This window comes from Podarcis gaigeae (genome assembly GCF_964106915.1).
Source record: "Podarcis gaigeae genome assembly, chromosome: 3".
Taxonomy (NCBI): domain Eukaryota; kingdom Metazoa; phylum Chordata; class Lepidosauria; order Squamata; family Lacertidae; genus Podarcis; species Podarcis gaigeae.
Window position 1 is genome coordinate 40,143,553 of NC_139680.1, and position 22,706 is coordinate 40,166,258.

Sequence of the window (22,706 nt, forward strand, 5' to 3'; positions counted from 1 at the left end):
ATTTGTGAAAAACTATTGAGCCTACCTTTTACTTTTCTTGCCCACCAGAGTCAATTCATGTGGGTATTGCCTGGAAAGTATGGCTTTTAGATAATGAGCCTTCTGTCACTACACAGGTTGCAACAAAAGTAGAAATAAACATTTTTTAAAAGTTTGCTTTCCCGATCCAAAGCTTTATCTAAGTGGATGCAGGGAAACAATTCGTTTGCACAATTATCTGGTATGTTGCATCACAGAAACATCCGTAAGCTGTTAGAGCTTCAAATGCAAAAGCTAAGAGCTAATCCACATTGTGTCTTTTTTGTCTATGTGAACAGCCCTAGTCTTTCCTTTTATACACTCACATGGTGAAAAATAATGTCTGAACTAGTGGAATGCAATTAGTAATGAGACATGCTTCCTGCTTTCCTGGTTATCTTTCCTGGTGTATTGGCAATAAGACTTCATGTAGCACAAAGTTTACTGGGGGTGGAAGGATGTTGCCTGGGCATAATATTTTATATCAAGACTTTGCTGATCATGATGTTGCTTTTAACAAATTATGAAAGCATTTGATAACCTCTCACCCTAAAAGTGTTTCTAAAAGAGTGGCTGTTGGTGGTAACTACCTGTCACAGAGTTGGGCATCTGTTTTATGCTAGCATGATAAGGAGATAGTTATTGCTAATCATCAGAGGTTCCCAGCTCCTTTTATTTAGTATTATTTATATAGAGCATTTGTACCACATTCTTCAACCAAAAAAGCTCCCAGAGCGGCTTACATGAAATCAGAACAAGACCCTCCCTAGCTGCAGGCTTAGACTGAAACAAACAAATAACATACAGAGGAAAAGCGACAAGGAGGGAAGATGGAAATAAAACTCAAAACCCAGGCACCAAATTCTAGACAGCTGCTCATATATTGACCAGCTTCTTGCATACTGTAGGGTTGCCATATTTCAAAAAAAGTTGTTGAGCTTTTTGTTTAGACCCCAAAATTGTTGGGCTTTTTGGTGGAAACCTTTCCCTAAAATAGTCATTTTAAGCTTTTTGACCTGTTTCTGCTGCTTTTTCCAGCGCATTGCCATACACCCAGGTTTTCCCTGTCATTTTGTCATTTTGGCAAAATTTCATCAGATTCCATTTTTACACCTAAAGGCCAGGACATGCTAGGAATTTTCCTGGCGTATGCCAAGCCTAGCATACTTCAGAGGCTGGAGCTGCCTGATGAAATGACTGCCCCTAGATGAGACATGAGGGAAAAGAGGCCCGATGGAGCTGGCCTGCCATAGCAGAGTCAATGGATTGAGCTCTGCAACTCAGCAGACCTGGAGCCGCTTGAAACACATTAAATTTCCTAAAATCTCATTCTGTAAAACAGGGCCAGATACTCGGGATTTGCCATACAGCTAATTTTCTGTTTTGCTCTTTAATCTTCTGCAGTTCAGCTGGCAATAATCACAACTTCTAAAAGATTGTCACAGTTCCATAGATCACAGTATAAGATAGTGTCCTTGGGTTGTTGGACAAAATTAATGAACTGTAAAGCAATAAAAGAGGCCTGTGGAATGGAGTAGAAGCCAAATGGAAAAGAAAAGGAAGAAAGGTGAAAAGGGTGACCTGGGGGATGATGATAAGCAAGAAGAATTGAGCTATATAAAAAGAAAACATTGATAACATGGGCTCTGATTCAGATGACTACAAAAAGGCGTTTCGTTAAGAAAAGCATTTTGTTAAAATTCCCTTGTGTCGAACTACAGTTAGCGTGGCAAGATGCATCTATTTAAAAAAAATAAAATTCTGACAGCTACCTTTCCTGAGATTTATTTTCTATGTTTTGATTATGCACGGAGTAAGACAGTCTTTGTGGGGCCACATGAGGGTTTTTGTGTGTCATGTTAGCATGAAGTCTGCATAATGATGTGAACCACCCACCCACCCCTCTTCTACCATTAGTATTGGGATACAGATTGTTATTGGCTATTGAATAGATCAATAGAGTGTAACTTGTGAAATGTGGGCCATTTTTACTGAAAATTTATTTCCATTTTGGGATGTTCAGTTTGCCGTAGATATTTATCTGCTTGAGGCAAAATGATTGTCATAGTAGTACATTTATATTTACTGACTGTGATTTATAACTCAATATATGCCTGCCAAAGCAGAACTGGAATAAATATGGAACTTTTGTTTTAATGAGTTTCTTTCCTTTAGTGGGTTTAGCACATGCCTCTGTTCAACTGTTAATGTTCACTCTCCTAAAATGTGTTTTGGGTTATACTTGTTATTTAGTATATAGTTGCAGCTGCAAAAATATATTTGTAATTCAAACCAATATGGTTGGAAATACGGACCTAAACTTAAATTTAACCTACATAAATTATAACATGCTTGCTTGAAATACCATTAATTCAAAGCATAATGGGAAAAGGACCAGGATAACTCTTAAATAATGAGGGATTCTCATGCATAAAGTGAACCTTTGGAAAGTTTTTGTAGAATTTTTCTGAAACTTAGAAAGATTTTTTCAATATTATATTTTGTTAGAACTTAACCAATAAAAGGAACTTCATTGAAAAAGCATATCAGACTATGCAACTTATGTTTTATGAACTGGTGTAGTTTCCTTTTTTGTTCCAAAGATACATTAAAGTTTGGATGCATCAGCATTTTCAACAAGTTTATAAACTGAATGATAATTTGGGATCAGAGAGACATATGGATTCTTTAGTATACATTCATGTCCTATTTAGTTAGAAAAGATTTTATAAAGTACAGTGCATTGCATCAATAATCTGTAGTTCAGTTCTAGTATTCTTTTTAATCACTTACTTGGCTTCCGACTGGTTACATGTATGACTTTTATTTAATACAGATTGAATGTGACAGGACATAGCTGTGAAAATGTTCAATAAAATGCCTAAAGTCTTGCACATTCAACATGTCCCAGGTCCAAAAATTAAGGCTTGAAAGCATTTTATTTTGTTTGGCACTGTAAATAAAAACCCACAGAAATGGCTTTAAATATGAAATTGTAGGAGTTACTGTTAAATCTGCCAGTTTTAAAAGGTATCATCTCATACTATATACTCATCCTATAAAGAAAAACAAGAGCTCTCAGTTTACAATATGCCAGTTGTTTTTGTGGAGAATCCATTCATAGATAGCTTCTGAGTAGGGCATTCTTATCTACACATAAATGCTGCATAGTAATGCTATATGGACTTCTTTCCCAGTTTTGGCAAATTCATTGATGAAAGATTCTACCAAAACAGCAAATGCTGTTCACTGTTCCTCTCAAAGAGTTCCTTTAGAGGGCAAAAAATACTATATTTAAGTGTATACCTTCCGGACATTAAACATATATGTAGAAATAGACTGCAGTCTTTTTTTGTGAGGTTGAAAATAAATCACTGCATTTATCTTACCAGAATAAAAGTTGATGGAGGATTAATTTTAGAAAGGGTTGGCTTACAGGAAAGTCTTTATTCCAAAGTAGTTGCCAAATTTTAATGTTTCAAACACACACTTGCACAATATGAAAGTAGTTAATGCTTTTATTAATTTTTATAACTATGTAAGGGCATCCTAGAGTGTGGAAGTGTTGCTTGGTATAGTTTCAGTAATTTGCAGTTCACAGAAAAGATGCATTTCATTGACAAATAATTTATTTCATTTGCTCACAAGGGGGAATGACCAAATGTGAATAATGATCTTTCTCTTCAATTAATCACCTAGAGCATCAATCCACACACACACAATTTGTAAGTACCTGGAAACATAGACTGTACCACATGCAAAACATAACACTGAATTATTAGGAAGCTTTAGTTAACTCTGAAGACATTAATAGGAGCTATTCCATTTTTTTAAAGTGATACTATGTAATAACACATTATAGCGGGGTTAGCCTATATGACACTCTAGAGTAGTTGCTAGACTGCAGCTCCCATAGTCCCTAACCATTGATCATATTGCCTCAGGCTTATAGGAGTTGTAGTCCAACAACAGCTGAAGAACACCACATTGACTACCCCTGCATTACAACAATAGTAGCACCATCAACCAATGGTCTGGTTTGCATGTCACTAACCATAGTTAAGCTTAATGTTTAAGTTTAACAGTGAATATGCGGCATGCGTAAGGTGATAATCACAGTTGCATTGTTTCTCCCCTACTGGGCAGTTTGGGACCTAGGCTTAGTGTTATATCCAAACCTAGACTCATGATTTGTTGGGTGGTAAGCAAAGATGCGGATGGCGCTGTGGGTAAAACCTCAGCGCCTAGGACTTGCCGATTGTCAGGTCGGCGGTTCGAATCCCCACGGCGGGGTGCGCTCCCATTGCTTGGTCCCAGCGCCTGCCAACCTAGCAGTTCGAAAGCACGTCAAAGTGCAAGTAGGTAAATAGGGACTGCTTACTAGCGGGAAGGTAAACAGCATTTCCGTGTGCTGCGCTGGCTTGCCAGAAGCAGCTTGTCACGCTGGCCACGTGACCCGGAAGTGTCTGTGGACAGCACTGGCCCCCAGCCTCTTAAGTGAGATGGGCGCACAACCCCAGAGTCGGACACGACTGACAAGCTAAACTATGGTTTGGCTTAGTGTGCCATCTAAACTAGGGCTGTGGTTTAACTCTCTCCTAACAAACCATGAGTTTTAACCACAAGCTGGCAAGGGGAGACATCGTGATCATAAACACTTTTTTGAGAGTTTGCATGTTTGCTTGTTTGTACTAAACCAGGGGTTGGCTTAGCGTGGTGTGTGAACCAGGTCAATGCTTTGTTCAAGTGTTCTGATAAAGTGTTTCTGAGATGCTTCTGTCAATATCAAATAGCAAATATGTCTTCATCATTAGGCTGCAGTTTTGTTTTTGGAAACCATGTCCTTACCTCCTCGTACAACTTGGTCAACAACCACAGTGATAAGTGAATTGTGAAATAATCATATCTGCTGCTGGTAATACTTGCTACCTAATGGTTTATTTACTTTATATAGCAATGCATAATTCTGTGAGTAGTTTTATGGGTACTTAAACTAATTACAGCTTTTGATTAGCTTTTTGTACTTGAAGAGGAGAAAGTTTGAGCAGCAATGGTAATTTCAGTGGTAATAAAATTAGCATTGATTAAGGTTTGACAGGCTGCATTTGTCCAGGTGCTATACACTTGGAATTCCTGGCAAATGAATGCAGAGAGGCTAGTTTATCATGGGAAAAGAAAAGTATTTCAGACTTCTGTTTTCAAGTATAAACAATTCTAAACTTATTTAGAATGCAGCGAGGAAATTGAAGATAAATCTGGACCTGTATACTTCAGTTTGTACACCTGAAATGATACAGTGCTGTGATGTTGGTCTAAAACAGCACAAGATAAATTTCTCAGCTACGGTATTATTTCCTAGGACATTATAGCAGATAAAAGAGTTTTTTCATAGACTGAAGAAAATTATGATAAATGCTCTTAAATCTAATTTATGTGAGCTAGGTGTATTGAAAAAGGAAAATTGTGGAATGTGCAGTTTTTACATTATATGTAAAATATATACATTATATGTAAAATATATGTATATATTTTTTACAGTATATGATAGAAGGTGAGAGACCACATACAAAGTGTTTAAAAATGCACAAATAACTTCTTAACACATTATAAACATGCAGTTATCATGCATCTGAAAATGTTTTTTATAGAGTTGGGGAACCTCTAGATCTGCATGAGAGGTGGTGAGAGGGCCTGCAATGGGGAGGGGGAATTTAACTCTGCATCCTTCTACTGTGGAAATATCCACTTGATGTGAGTTTTGTTGTACAACAGGTCTGTGTCAAACTCAATGGATTTATTAGACTCGGGAATGATATTCCTGCTGACTTCGTTTGAATTGTTAGTTTGCTGTACGCTGAGGGATTGTGGGATCACATACTTTCAATGAATGTGTGGGGAAATTAAATTAATGATCAGAATAAAATAAAAGATATTGAAAGCTTACGTTCCAGTTTTGCTCTAGGTGTCAGAAATCAGTTCAGATTAAGAACAAATTTCTCCATTACTACTTAAATAAATTTCCCCGTTTTGATAAAGGGAGAATCACTAAGAAAAACCTCTGTAGATTCATAGAACTGCAGAGCTGGAAGGGATCCCAACAATAATCTATTCCAACCTGCTGCATTGCAGGATTCTAAGCCAAATTCATACACGAGAGATTTCCATGTAGCATGATTCCCACATATAGATAGCAAACTCAATATGCTATATTTTGATTAGCCTGCTGCTTCAGGAAGCTTGTTGATGTACTTATCATCAAGCAAATTTGTCACCAATAGGCACCTTAATTAATTAACTATTCCCTGTTGCTTTTTGTTTGTATACACATCTTTCTCTTAGGAATTGAATGTCTCCTAAATAATTGCATATTTAGATACACTTAGGAGATTAAAAATGTGCTGTGTGTGGAACTGAACTGGCTGAGACAAACAACACCAGTTTTGCTTGTGTGCATGCATATACTAAGCATTTAGATACTCTATGTCATGTTACACTTTCGGAGTATAAAACCTATAGCCTGTGTTAAGGACAAAGTAGCAATATTTAGGTTAACTTGCAGTGAGCTAAAGGAAATATTTAATGAAAATATTTATCGTGTCAGAGTCTACATTACAGGGACAGAGATTAAACTACATTTTGTGAGAATAGTAGATTAAAGTAAATATTATGTACAATAAGAGTAAAACGGCTTAATTTGTTCTTTTACAAATAAAGGCCCCTGACCTTCTAGCATAGTTTATTTCAAGCTTTTAACAAGGTTTATTTAAGACACATGTGCAACGATTCTTACATAGCTAGGGTTTTAACATGAATAGTTTTTTCCTTAGTCCTCAAGATTGTGGTTTTGCCTGACAGTTTCTATTTAATCTTGAATGTTGAATTTTATAGTTTGCTGAAGTATGTATGCAACTTTCCTTTAAAAATATTAGTTGATTTAATTAGATTTGTTTGCTTTTTGCAGCACTTTGAATCTTCCTTAAAATGTATTCTTAAACTGTTAGTTTTTAAGTACTTCCTACATTACTTGCAATCAGTTTCAATCTAGTAGTGAATATTAGATGATCACATCCTTGTGTCAGTTTCTCTGCACATAGCGTTAAGGAATTGTTTTATTGAAGAGTTGATCACAGTTCAGAATTGTAAAGCCTTTTGAAAATCAGAACATTGAGTTAGATTCACTGTGCTCTCATCTCAGCATGACTAAGTCTGAATCCAACCTGTCAGGTCTTGGTCAGTCCTAAACATGTTATGTTAATGCTCAGGTCTGCCAATACAGGGCTTTAGCACCACTCAAACTAAGATATATACTTTAGGGTAATATTAAACAAGTTCAGTGAAGCAGAGAAGAATGTTCTGTGTGCTTAGTATAGAAAACTTATTAGAGGTAATATAAATCAAGTTAAGTAAACATTTTTTTACGATCACCTCTGTGCTAATATTCAGGTACGTTTTAAAGAGATGTTTCAGCTGCGCAAGTGTTATTTTTGTACTTTGTTTCATACTGAAACCTTTTGGCGGACAGGAATTTCTAGGTCTTATATATGACAGAGTTTTGGCTCTGAAATGTTTAGCTCCTAAGTAGGCCACTTTGATCTAGATCATGCCACATTAATATGACATTGCTTATTGATTTACTGCGCTGTCATAAATTTAGGATTGTGGGTGCCAATAGATCAACAATTTATAGTTGTTTAACAATTTGAATAATTTCACTATCAATTTCCTCCCCAATAAAACGTTTTCTGTTAGCGAGTTCAGTCTTCCTTCCTTTCTCTTGTTGCTTTCTGAAACATCTGCAGTGATTGCATCCCTCCTTTAGAAAAGTGGCCAAAACTAAATAAATGCATATGTTGCTGCATATCTTTAAAATATTTGAGCAAAAGGTTCAGATCACTTAGAAGCTGTCAGGAACTGACTGTACTTGCCAATGTATTTGCTTTTGACCTAAATATCCACTTAATTTCCAAAGGTTTGGAAATTGTACCTAAAGCTTTGTTTAAGCGTTTCAAAAAGCATTTTGCTCCAGAAGTCGGCTATTTGAGACTGAATTCAGATGTTCACCTCCAGTGTTTAGTCAGATTGATTTTAACTGTAATGAAATGTATATAACGGGACAGCAGATTCCAGCCTAGGATTTTATTTTTTGTCATAAATTAAAGAAAAAGAGAACCCCGGATTTCAGCTCTGAACAAAACTGCAACTCAGCGCTAACAGGTTTTCCTCATTGCTAGAGGTTCCTGTTCATTGCATTCTTCTAAAATAGTATAATAGCTAAGGGTACATCGGCATTTCATTTGGTGGGATATGCAAAACTTAATTTATTGTGCACGTAGCTAACTATTTTCACATGTTCAAGTTAATACTATAAAATCATACCACAATTTCTTTTGGAATTTAAAAGCTTTTACATTTTAAATAATCATGTGTAACGTGTTAGACATCTTGAAATCAAATCCCATGTAACATATATACTATTGGTATAAATAGCACCTACTGAGTTGATAGAGTGATCACTTATTTTCTTAACAATAATTTTCTTCTATATCTGAAACTAAAAAATAATAATAAATGATCAAAGCTTAACAATTATATTTTCCTGCATTGTAGAACAGATGTGTTTGGATGGAAAGTAACTTGATAAACAATCATGACATTGACATTGACATTAGAAGCTCTTGTTTTCAGAGACTGAAAATTTGATGAAGCATTGAAGCTAATAATAGGAACAAAAATCTGTTTTTCATGAATATATAGTAAGAATACAGGATTCCCCAGGAAAAATAATAATTAAAACAAAGAAAAACAAAGACAGATTTAAATAACTCCCAAAGTAGCTTCGTTTTTTCCATTTCTGCTAGCCATATCATTTAAAAGTACAGCTATATTTTATAAATAAATACAATTTGGTATGAAATATATAAAGATGCAAGCTTTCAGAAATATATCCTTCATTATATGCAGTGCATCTTACACAAATGTATAGAAAAGTTAAACAATAGATCAAAGAAATGCGTACAAGTAACTTCAGTGAGATCTGTTTTAAAATGTTACTGCAGGCATTCAGATGTACCTGAAAGTTAATCTTTTTGAACTTTTAGTTTTACTTTAAATAATCACCTTAATTCAAGTCGGAAATTTTATAATTTATTGCAGCAGGACAGCTGAAGTATAGCATTAGTACAATCCAAAAGGAATACAAGAAACAGCTTGTGTGTATGAGAATCCAAGGACAACTCAGATGGTGATCTTAAAAAAAGAAAATAATTTGAAAGTTCCATGCTTTTATTGGAAAGCTGTAATGTATGAATCCTAAAGTATTTGAAGATTGGCCACTCATCCAAACACAGCCCAACTTTTACTGTTCAGTATTGTCACACAAAGGAGCTATCTAGAAGCCCAAGTTTCTGCAATTAATTCCTGGAAGGCCCCTTGGGTGGCTAGCACTGAATGGTGTATTGTTTAAAAAAGGCTAGTATCAGATTTCATTTAAGAAATGTGTGTGTCTGAATGCCATAAGTCTGCTTGTGTAAAAAGATAGATCTTGCTACAAACACACTTGGTTTTAAAATGCATTTCAACATAGATAAAATCTTTATGCCACTGTCTGTAGGGTGGTATTAAATTGGTTGTTCTCTTATAACATGTTTGTAAACTGTCAGGATTAAATATGATCTCTTCATCCTAAGATTTTTCATATTGAATAGATTATCTACACACATAGAGCATGGGAAGTTGATAGTTTGGGATACTTTTTCTTGGGGATTTTTTTTCAGCTGCAACTCATCAGAACTCAATTCTGGCATCTCTCAGGTGGGCGCCTTTGCCATTATACGAGGAAAAGGCAGGCGTTCTTGGTGAGTTGTGGCACCTCTTTTTCTAGAAAAACAGCACTGCCTTTTTTCTTTTGCGTATTTAAAACAGGTGGCTGAGTGGCACTCGCAAATCATACCACATCAGCTAATACAGTGGAAGTCTTTTCCTTCCATGATAAATTATAATAATAATAATTTTTTATTTGTACCCTGCCCGGCCGGAGTTGGGCTCAGAGTGGCTAACATCATATAAATAATACAATATACATAAAAGCAAACAATCAATTAAAATGCATCCCAAAATTAATTTAAATAATGTACCTGTCCTCCCAAACTCCTGTGTTTCAGCAGCAGTAGTCTGACATGCAGGTGTTCTAAATTATTGAGGAAATGGGAACAGGAAGATATGTGTTATAGGACGTAGGAGGATAGGATGTAGGAGGGAGGGAGGGAGTGCGGCTGCGTTTGCGTTTGCAGCAACCAGCTTTGTTGCAGTTAATAATAACATGTCACTTGAGGTTGCCTAAGTGATGGTAAGTTGCATGAGACTACCCAGTGATCTTATGGTAGAAGCAATAATTCCTGGATCTTTGGGATTTTCTGGATCACAGCTCAATTTCTTAGATAGCAATCCTTAATCCCACTTAATTAATGGATAACCCCATTAATTCGCTGGGACTTGATACTATGTAGACATGGTTGGGATTGTGCTATTACCTACTAATCTTCATCAGTGATCCAACTGTCATTGTTAGTGTGGAGTCTCAATTTAAAAACATCATTAGCAGAACAAATCGTGAAGCATTGGATCCCAAGTTATATTGGAAAGAACTGACTCAGAGTGTTAACATATGGTGGTGCTGCATTCTATCAGCAAATATTAATACTTAAGATTTTAATACATTCTGTTTTCATCATAACATTTAAAATTACAAGTAGCAATTTTCTTTCTAATTTCATTTCACTTTGTCAGCAGAACTGCAGCTTTACCAAGGGTTTCACATTGAGGATTTCACAAAATGAAAAGCTAAAACAAGCATTTACACTCTCATCCAAAAACCCTTATTGAATAGATTTATTGTGTGAAGGGTGAAAGTAATTAGTTAAAGAAAATCTACAACACAGTACATAATGTTAGAAGCCCTTTTATATAGGAAAAAAGTGTTGGTAAAAATATCTAGGAAAAATGTAACCCAGAAGTCATCTGTAGAGTGGTTGGATTAATGCTAAGCAGGGATGGCAATAACTTAAATAGATTAAGAAAAACCCTAACGTGGAAATGCAAGAAAGAAAGAAAGAAAGAAAGAAAGAGAAAAAGGAAGGAAGGGGGAAAGGAAGAGGAAAAGGAAAAGGAAAGATCTCTTTATATAGAACAAGAGAAGTTCAAAGGAAGTGCTCACCTTGTGTGATTTATTGTAAGGCCATGTTTCACATGAAGGTTGGAAATATGATGCGTTGATCCTTACAAGTCAATTGTGCTGACCCTCAAAGGGATCAGAGTATATGGTGCAACCCACACCAAAGAAATGGTGCAGTTTACAAACCCATGTACCCTGGTACTTCCATTTCCCCCCGTATTACTTTAAGTCAGGGGTCAGCAGACGTTTTCAGCAGGGGGCCAGGCCCCTGTCCGTCAGACCTTGTGTGGGGCTGGACTATATTTTGAAAAAACAAATAAATGAACGAATTCCTATGCCCCACAAATATCCCAGAGATGCGTTTTAAATAAAAGGACGCATTCTACTCATGTAAAAACATGCTGATTCCCGTACTGTCCGCAATTTAGAAGGCGATTGGGCCGGATCCGGCCCCTGGGCCTTAGTTTGCCTACCCATGCTTTAAGTGATGTGCTGATAGAATAAATCTTTTGTGTAAACAACCCCCGAGAGCATACCGTACAAGAGAGGCCCTGGCACCTTAGCTATGTCTACTGGTGTGGATGCATGCTTGTGCCCCTCACAGCAGGCACCTACAGTACAGCATGGAAAATTTTAAGTCATGGCTTCCAGCTTCACAGTTGCTACTGCCAGAGAAGTCTGCCTGAGGGACGTTATCATAGGAAGGCCCTCCTCCACTCTAGAACTGGCCCTGGTGCTATAGCAATGAAAAAGGGCACATTTGGTGTTAGGGATTTAATGGTTTGGGATTTAGATACGCTGTGCTAAAGAAAAGATAGAAAGCAGAGATCTTTGTGAGTTTGGTTTTCATTTGCCATTTTCTTCTTTAATATGCTTGTTGTGCATTATGCTACTTAGAGAACTTGACTGCTACACACTGTACATTGAACAATGTTGTTCACAGCTAGATGTTTGTGTTTCTAGTTTTATTACTTCCAGGCAATAAAATGCTTTGCGATTATTTTTCAGTCAGTTGTAATCAACTGTATCCCCAAACCCAGCTTATTCAAATGTTCACTTAGTAACATGGTCATCTCATGGGACTCTTCCACCTCAGAATGCATATGGCAATTGCTTTTTTTGAAAGCATTTATGTGTGAAAATCTTCTTGTAAGTGGAAAATGGAAAGCTTATTGGCCAGGAAGAAAGCTCAGCTAGCAGTTTAGTTTATTCATGTATTTGAATTATTTACTTAAATAATGTAATGTATTATTTTTTTTACCCATTTTGTTCATTCCTCCATAAAATATTGAGGACTTATGGTTTCTTAGATAATGGGAGCAGCATGGGTTTGAATAGCTGACACATTTAAAGCTAATACTAAACATGTCAATGGTAACTGATGAATTTTGATAAGTTTTTTTAAACTATTAGATTCAAAGTGCTGGTGTTGACCTATAAAACCTAACATTTTCATTTCTTTTTTTAACTTTTTCTTTCTTTTGTCTGTGTCCTATTGGTTCTTCCCTGAACAGAACATTGAAGTTTAAGACATCACTGAGACAGTAAATTTATTTTGGGCAAGAGACTTCTTCCTTGCCTTGGCCTTGTTTACTTTTGGATTTAAAAAACCAAATATTCCTTTTTAACTTGAGAGTTTTAAAACATAGCTGATATTCAGTAGTGACAGCTGGGAGATGCAAACACATATTGCCAGTGGGGTTGACGAAAACGATGTCTTGCTTTCTACTATTTTTCAAGGCACAGAGATTATTCTGCTCTTCTGGTACATAAATTGGAAGTGAAAGGAGAAAGTGGGAAGGCCAAATCTCTTCCATTGACTGATAATAGCTGGTTTTTAGACAGCTATATACCTGAGTGTCCCTTAGACATTTTCACACCTGTTAATCACTGAGAAGTTGTTGTGTATCTGGGAAACATTTAAATGATCCAGCCATGTGTGCAGGGGGAAATCACATGAGTCTTTTTCAGTAACATGAATCCTTGAGGGGAGTTGAGCTCAAGGCTGGCTATAAAAGTCTTGCAGTTTCTTCATGCTGGTACTGGTACTGAGTTAACTTGCCCCTTTTCTTAGTGGAAGATCAGGAGTCATATGCCTGAACTCTTGCCAAAAACTCTGGGCTAGTACTTTCAGAACTGTCCAGGGTCCTGAACCTGCCTTCTCCAGAACATTACTGGCTTGTGACCTGTCACCTAAGCTGTCACCTTGGGATAATGGAATTCCTAGAGGATCAGGACGAGCCTTAATTGTGTTCTTTAAATTCCAAGACTCTCATCCAAGCATAGTTTAATGAGTGTTAAAATGTCAAGAATATCCTTTAAAGCTATTGGCATTATTCACTTTCTTCTATCTTTTCATTAACAGGAGGAATGTTTCTTGAACCTAGAAGCGCCTATTTCAAGAGTGTGTGGTTATGACACTCCATTTCCTCACATATTTGAGCCATTCTATATCCCAGACAAATGGAAATGCTATGATGCACTTCGGAAAATGATTAATTATTGATCCTGCAGGTAAGTGGGGGGTGGAGAAGATATATTTAGATAGTTTGTAATTAGTTTTAAAATGTTCAGATAAAATTCTAAGATTTTTTTTTTTAAAAATTACATAAGCCCTTGCCTGCAAATGTGTGTTCTAGGGAGCAAATATAATTTAATTCTGCAGGATGAATTCTTATTAAAGATATATATGATTGTGCTACCATTGAGCAAAGTCACCATATAAATCATGGTAGCAGATATTTTGCTACAGTTTGGCAAGGGATTAGACAACCATTCATTGAGGCTTAAAACAGGTATTTCGCTATAAGATGTGGATAGAAACAATTTGTTTTCAAAAGTAACCTTTTTTGGGTAGTTTCCATGATATAAGACTAAGTGGTTGTTTAGATCTACACAGAGAGAAAACTAAAACAAGAACTGTAAGCCAGACTGTCCTACAGTTTTCATGGTCTTACTGCTCACTTTAGAGCTATTTTTAGAGCTATTTTTAAAGGTTGTCGGTATCAGTATATCAGGTGACGACTTCTGGGGTGAAGACAAACCTCTGCATTAGCAGCACCCAAATAACCTCCCTGGGCCACAAGCCTGAGTGGTGTATATGGAGGTTCTGGATGACAAGATACCCCCCCCCTTCAGCCTCACTGATGTATTCCAAAGGAAATCAGAGCAATACATTTGAAGGGTTGTGGGGCTCTATGAAGTGGCATAAGAGAGAGCACAGAGCACTGCAGTGGGAAGGTTAAATTAATGAAAATCTTGCCCTGCTCTCTCACTCCTGTGGGAGCCTCTGCTGGATCTTTGTTCTCTCTGCAAAGGGAAGGAGCCTGTCCCATTCATAGAGGGCTGGTTAGGATCTAAGCCACAGTTTTGTATACTTGCAAAATCTGATTGATATCTTTAACATTTCAGTTAGTACTAAGTACCTAACTGCCTGATATAATACATTCCTATTTAGTTAATTGGTGCAGTGATTTTTATCTTAATTACCTATTTGTTTGACCTTTACTGCTGCTAGAGCTTTGGGGAGTGGGAAGTAAGTTTAAAAATATGCAGACCAAACTGGCAACTTCTCCGCCTCCCCAATTCCCATTAAAAGCTTTTTCTTTCATTCCAAGTGCCAGTGCAAATAAAAAGGGGTTTATAATGTTTTGCAAGTATGCTCATAACACAGGAAATTCAGTACTTGTGGGAGGCTACTAATAATTACTCTTTCTTTGTCTTTTCTATATCCAAATTGAGTAAAATGACCAAGAGCTTACTGAATATACTGTATGAGACTTCAGGGCCACTTCAGACATGAAATTTCATACATGAAGGTTGCCTGTGTAAATAGAAGCAAGCATTTCTAGATCATGTGCTTTATTTGCATTCTAACCGCAGTATTTCCCTTTGCAATCATAACAGGACACTAAAGTGAGGTTATGTGATGATGATATGTCTTGCCAGAAAAAAATATCATTAAACATGGTATAACAATCAAGGCAACCGAATTATAAGACTAGGGTTATGTTTATGCCATTTCCACATGCACGCTATGTTCCATAGTAGTAGCAATTAATAATGGGCCATGCAAGCCTAGCACCGTACAAAATTATTATTTTTAAATTTATCTGACAAGAAGCTTGCAATTCAGTAACAATTGCAACATTAGTGTGTGTGTGAGAGAGAGAGAGAGAGAGAGAAAAGTAAAAGAGGGATGAAAGTAACAGAAAGGACTGACTGCCAAAGCGCATACATGCTTTCTGAAAGAGGTCTTTTTAATGTATTTCTTTAAATTGAATTAGAGTATATTTCAACAAACGGAACATTCCAAATGGAATGATGAAAGGAAATGCATGAAATGCATGAACATAAGAAGAGTTCTGCAGGATCAGACCAAAGTCCCATCTAGTCCACTGATGATCCAGATGCCCATAGGAAGGCTATGAGTAGGATATGAGCACAACAGCATTCTCCAGCTCCTTATTCCAGCCTGTTGCTGTTCTGCTGGATCAAACATATTAACTAGTAGCCATTGATAGCTTTACCATCCATGAATCTCTAAAAAGTGCATAGGATTGTAACCTTCAATGCCTAAAAGTGTGCATATTTAAATTCTGCATAAGCATTTTCTACTTGTTTGTAATACGCTCTCTCTCCCCCCCCCCCCCGAAACAACCTCTGTTAGACATTCTCTGCTTCTACAAAGGTGAGAAGAACAAGAAGAAAAAGCAGTTGCTCTTGGTGGAACTATTAACATAAAATTGAGATCTTTCAAAAATTGTAGAGGAGAACTAAGTGAGATTATTTTCTCAAATGCATTGATTTGGATACTCATCTTGCCTATTCATCAAAAGCTCAACATTTCTGCCAGCTGTGCATTCAAGAATGGGCAGGTGATTGCCGTGAAACATGTGATTCTCTTTCCCCGCTCCCCATTCTGAATGCGACAAAACTTCTAAAATGTTTTACCCTATAAATGATGTATTGGGTTCGACACAATGAAGATAGAGGGTTGTATCCAACATTGCTGTTCCACTAGCACAAAAGACTTCTGTTTGTGCAATAGAATTTACTCCTCCTTTCCCCTTTAGCTCCTTGTGCACCCTCAAAATCTCCAGAGGGTTGGGGGTCCTTGGCGCAGATTTGCAGGAAGATGAGAGGAAGTGGGATTCTCATAGCGGACCATTGCCCACACATCATTAGATACAGCCCACTAATCAGGAAGCATTTGGTATGCTTTTTTGTGTGCCTTACTAGATAGATCTTTTTACTTTGATTTCACAACAGACTTACTTGTGTTTCAACTAAAACTGGCAGTGGTTTTACACTTGGACATTTTATTTTATTTATTTTTAGATCTCATTATATCAGTGGCATAAACTGTCAGTTCTTTGAAAAAGCTAGGTGTCCTAAAGTTAGAATCAAAAGCTACTCTTTGATCCAAAATTAAAAACAAACATAATTCTCAAATCAGTTTGCTTGCTCAAGGCTTTTGTTAAAAAATGTGTGTTGGCACAACTGATGAAGAAGCATATGCTGCCATGGAGTTATGAAAATATATAATTAATACCAGTAATTTCACAGAAACACTCCTGTGAGTCTGAGACTCATTAGGTATTTCTGGGTAGTAGCTAAGTTATACTCAGAAGTTATACTCATTGAAATGAGTGAGCTTAAGTTACTTGAGTCCTTGATTTCAGTGGGTCTACACTTGAGTATGAAAGTTAGATATTGCATTATGATTTTATTCTGAATGCAAAGCAAAAATGTTAACCTTGAATATAATAACTGTATCATTAGAGAAAAATGTGCATTTTTCTAAATGGGTTTATCTCAGCACCCCAAAGCATTGCATTTACTTACTAACACATTGTGTAGACCAAGATCACCTTTTACATTTTTAATGCATTTAAAACAGGTATAGATTCATAACATGGATGGTTGGAATTCTTCAGTTTCTGTGCTGCTCTCACAGCCTTGTCTAGATGGCAGTGTGCACCTATTCAACCTGTATTTGTGGATAAATGCCTTTAAAAGTGTTTACCATACAAAAACAGATACTTGTAAATGTGAAAATTGTACATGCTTTTTGCCAAAATGCAGCACATGACAACGAAATCCTCAGTTAAAAAGTCACAAATGAAATGTATTTTCATTAGTATCGGGCATATGATACCCTGGACCTCTAAGCATTTTGAAAGGTAACCTTTTTATGTAAGTTAACATAAGGAATGTTTATGTTAACTCTGTTTAAACATTAGCTTTTAAATAAAATGTAAGATTGTTTGTGCTAGTTTGTGCTTTTTCATTTACAAATTGTATTACAGGCCTACAGTTTGAAAGATAAAAACATAGTTTGCTGCAAGTAATAATCTATTCTGATTCCTGAATGCAGGCCAGCATAGAAAGAAGTATGCAACTGTACGAATGCATATATTTATTCTGAAATTAGAATTGGTTTGGCTATGCCTGCTTTCCTAATCAAATTTAGTTACTGATAGAAATGCAATTTCTTGAGACATCTGTTGTTTTTTTGCTTTTGTAAGGGTCTAAACAAAGTTGTTCATAAAGTAATAAGTTCAAAATGAGCAAAAACTTCTCCCATTCTGGCTTTATATATCTTTAGGAAAGGCTAATGAGAAGACGTTCCATTGCTTGATGGAAGCTTTAAAGTACCCAATAGCCTTGTGAATAACATTAATATGTGAGTACATCCTCTAACAAGCTGAAGTGCTCATGTTTAAAAAGACAACTGGATGTCTTTGTATGATTTCATTGCTCCATGAAAGCTAGCTGTGGGATGCTACGAAAGACATCCACAATTCATGTTCTTTTAAAAAGAAAACCTGTTAAAAGTACTGCCTCACTTTTTACCACAGTCAAGTACCACAAGTGTGCAAAACTCATTCTGTGTATTGGCAGGTGTGTTTTTTTAATAGAAAAATGTTGTTTACAAACCCATCACAATTTGTACAAACAGATTTTACGAAACAAATGTTTAAGGAGAAAGAACGAAAAGACTAACACATATATATTCATGTTCCTTATAGCTTATCAAGTCTGCAACTGGAAAGCTGCATATCAAAGAAAAAAAGTCAGAAATACTCCATTTCAAAATAAATTTCTTGGCATTTAGTGAATGCGCAAGTTATTCCCTTACAAGCAGGTTATTGGCTTTGTCGTTTAAAGCCTTGGCTACAAACAAATATTTTGAGTAAATCTCTGCCTCCACTGTAGTTTCCATATGATTTCTATAAGTCATGGCATGGATCCAAAGACCAGTTTAACTTTTCGTGAGCCTAAGGTTTAGGGTTAGTCCTTTTCTTTTTAAATAGCAGTTCTTCATGCTGTGTGGCATTTGAAACTGAAGGGGATTTTTAAAATACTGCTGAATTAGGGAGGGAGGAATCAGATATTTAAAGCAAAAAAGTGAAAGATAAATGAAACTTAAGGCCAGGATCCAAGCAACTGGTTTTGTCCTTGGTTTGAATCTCAGGTAGCCCTAGTTAGCAGGCAGCAACACTTTGGTTTTCTTTTCATGATCTTCCCGCAGAACAGCCACCTGTTTTACTATGAAGCACCTTTGGTGCTAGTGTGAATGAATATGGATAGTAGGACAAAGTATTACATTTATTGAGATGATTAAGCTAAGATTTGATATTGTTCCCACCCATCTGTTTATTTTTTTGAGAAGTATCAAGATCTTCTGTCTTCTAAACTTGCCAAGAGAATTATTGATTTTTACAAGCCACCTGAGGAATCTAATCTTGCTGCTAAATATTGCATGCATTGATTTACTGTAATGCTGCTAGATGAGCACAGGTAGCACTTGATTCTTTTTGTCACGGTGGCACCATTCCTGTGTGATACTTAGGTCTGATGCTAATTTTGAAAACAGAATCACACATAACCTTTGTTCTGCACAAAAAAGTGGGTGGTGGAGTGTCTCTCCAACACAATAGAACTGTCTTGAATATTTCTTTTGAGTTTTAAAATATTTTTTAAAGGTGCTACCTTTAAGCTAAGTGATGAATTGGGATGTAGGATGGAGAGCAAAGGGGACTTAAATGCTAAAAACAGTAATACTAAAAAACGGGGGTGGCTCATGAAACCTGCCCTCTGCTTAGCCTATAGATTGTCTGGCATATCTATAATCCAGAGGGGAATGAATGTTTGTGAAGAAGAAAAATGCAACCAGGGTTGTTTCAAAAGATGGTTGGATGGCTGTTATAGAATCTTGATTGCTATCACAGCCAACTTCTACACATGTTTGTTCTTATGCTATCCCTAGAAAAGTCTCTATGGACTTTCTCACTTTTAACGACTATCAATAAATGCAAGCTTACTTAGTTCTTGTATGCCTTTTATGATTAAAGTTACAGAAGGTACCAGTTTCAATTATTTGCTAGATGACTTAAAAGCTTAATTAGAGCAAAAACTTTGTTTTTTCTTTATCAGGGCTCTGGATAATGTGTGTTTTGCATTTCCTTGTTAATGTCTAACATTTAAAAGCACAACAGTCGAGTCTGCCATGAAACTGAAAACTTCAGTCAACAACTGCTATAATTATGTTTGTGCATTTGTATAGGTATTCTGAGTGGTTCATATTAAGTGACACAATTCTGGCACCTACTCATGAATAACTGAGGAAGTTTTAGGTCTTTCTTTTGCCTGTGCTATGTGATTTGGACCATATCTGTGAACATAAAATAACAAAGACATGTTGTGCTTTACCCAAGCCTCCCTTAAATGTACTCTTAGATGCACTGAGTGAATGATTTAGGATTCATGGGTTAAGCCTAATGCAGGAGTTTTTGGATTTTTATGGTGATATTTCCTGAGATCTTTTAAAAGTGACTGATGAAATTTCGTGTTTTCTGCTTCTCTTGTATCCCTTACTTGGACTCCCTTGGGTTATTAATGAGAATATTAGTGTATCATCTAGTTTTCATTCCATTAACTTCCCATGTCAATATTTAAATCTATTTCCCACCCACATTAATTTCATTAACTTCTTCTCCCACAAATTTATCCTCTTGCCTTCTAGTGTATTCATTTTTATCTTCTGCGTTCCAATTTCCCCTCCCCGCAATAAACCAAAATCAGCAGACAATTTGCTCACCAATGCTTGTATTGTTCAAAAGTGGTGCTGCTTGCTGCTTTTATTATTAAGCGCTGAAGTACTGTTCCTGGCTGTGGTGCTTGTTCTACCATGAGGCTTGTGTCAGCACTTGGGACAGGTCACTGAAGACTGCCAGTCTGGCTGCTGATAGCATCACTTTATAATAGCCCTGCCAGAAATTTACACTTCAGGACCATTCACTCAAACAATGTGAACTGAAGAAAAGAGTCATGGGTGGAAGCATTTATGGTGGAAGTTACTTGTAGGAAGTCCAGGGACTATAAAAACCCAAGAAAAAGAACCAGATTTTTTTTGGGGGGGAAAGTCACTATTTTGCAGCAGTAAAAGGTGGGTGTGGGGACATAGAATTCTGCAGGCCATAAAATGTTTATTTTGGTGCATGTTTATTTTGAAGTGAATGTGATTAACTACTTGCATTTGATATGTCAGAAGTTGAAAATCAATTGTACTTGGCTATAAATGGCAATGAGAAATCCTCAAAATGATTGGATAATTAATTGAATTGCATTGATTGGACAATTGGCTGTTCAATAATATGTGCAAATATAATTTTAAAAGAAATTGCAATGGATACTGATTAAAGATTCGTAATCTTTGCTTATTTTTCAAAGTGAAATGCAAATTCATATCCCTAGATGTAAAAACCTTGAACCAATCCATAATTTCTCTCTGGGAAGTCTTTGAAGGCTTGGATTTCTGCACCAGTGGGGTGACTTGTCTTTCTGCCTTAAGGAGCTCTGAGGATGAAGTCTTGCTGCCAGCAAATCCCATCATTTCTGGGCTTCCTCTTTGTATTTCAAGGGTCTGTTTGTTTCAGAGTCTTACCTATAACATAAAGATCCCAAAATCATGAGGGACCCAAGCCTTCCCTCAAAATTCTAGATCTGGTTCAACCCCTGGTACATTAGAAGCTTAGGGCTGCCATCGCTGCTTCTCTAGAAGACTCTGTGAAGGTGCTATAAGTGGCAGGGAGGTAACAAGGAAGAATTCAGGCAGAACTTAGGTTTTCGGAAGAACTGCAAGCCCTGTGATGCTTACCTAGTCCATGTTTGGGAGCATCCAAGATCTCCCTGTGCCTCCATCTGCCTCTCCAATTTACAATATGATGCTATTCTTAAAAAAATTCCAGAGCCCTGCTGGGTAACCTATTTATTAATTCATGGGATTGCCAGTGGGTGTATCTTAATGTCTTAATTCATTTTTAAAGCAAAACATGAACTATTTCAATAAGTACAAAACAATTTACCAAATATAAATCCGCACCCCATTCCCCCTCCTGTTTTTCTTGTAGATTCGTTTGAGATCAGTTCATTGATTTAAATGCTTTTGTGTGCTAATCCAGGTAGATGGGCATGGCTCCTTCCACACCTCCGGCTATAGACCAGAACAGCAGCCTACTTGAACTTGCAATCCATATCAAGGTGCACTTGATACACAAAGACATGACTAACGGATGGCTGCTTACTTGTACCAGCTTCTGTGATCCTCTCCATTCCACCTCTCCTTGCCAATCTAGCCTGGAGGGAAGAGGACAGGGATGAAAACGGAATGCAAATGGTGCCTTGATGTCTACTTAACTTTTGGCAGGCCAATAAATGCATTTCTATCTCGACCATGTGTGTGTAATACACAAAGACAGCAAAAATGCTTTCATATATTCCATTATTCAATGCTCCTCGACGGCCCTTTTCCTAGTTAAGATTTTGTACAGTAACTCAGCCTTAAAAGGCACTTCTGTTGCTCCGCAACAAGGAAGCAGCAAAATACAGACAGGTTTGTGAGTCATTTTCAAGTTCCAAATTATCAAATAGAGGTCTGATCAGTACCATGACTTTCAGCAGACAATGTTTTTATTCAGAAAAGGAAGTGAAGTTAGGCGTAACTTTAAATAACCCATATCGGAGGTAACCTCTCAAATTATATAGAATTTGACATAATTAAACAGTTATTTTGTCGTACTACAATTTACTGCATTGCCTTTTATGTCTACAACTTTGATGTTCATCATAGATTTGAATGGTTTATTTCAGTGAAAGTTGGCCTGCGTTTTCAACATGCAGAGTGCAATTACCTTTTTCCAGAAACCATGCAAAATGTTCTTGGTTCTCAATTTGATTACTCTTGGAGAAATATCTGTGGCACTTAATCTGGGCACTGACTGGCATGGTTAAGCAGCAGAGAAGAACCCACAATATTGCTACCTGTATCAAGAAAATGTGATTTTTTTTATGCTACCGGTATACCCAAAAGCAGGCAATAAAAATAAACGCAAAGTTAGTTGTGCTGCCACAATATGTAATCTTCAGTGAAAGAAAACAACTTAAGTTTCTTCAGACCACCCATAAAACATAAATAAACCTAGACTTATTCCATGTGTATTTCAACTGCTTT

The 22,706-nt window shown here is 36.7% G+C and overlaps 1 protein-coding gene across 3 annotated transcripts in view; it reads left to right on the plus strand.

Moving 5' to 3' along the window:
* The window catches only part of BCKDHB (branched chain keto acid dehydrogenase E1 subunit beta), a 39,487-nt gene extending 22,029 nt beyond the window's left edge, over positions 1 to 17,458 (plus strand). For 2 of the 3 annotated variants that reach the window (XM_083730642.1, XM_083730644.1), the window contains exon 10: positions 13,554 to 17,458. In XM_083730642.1, the coding sequence (XP_083586768.1) occupies positions 13,554 to 13,694 (141 nt within the window). In that variant the 3' untranslated portion in view covers positions 13,695 to 17,458. Of the gene's footprint in view, positions 1 to 1,422; positions 2,563 to 13,553 lie in introns of those variants that run through there. The other variant, XM_083730643.1, reaches the window with a different exon arrangement.
* Positions 17,459 to 22,706: the final 5,248 nt, after the last annotated feature.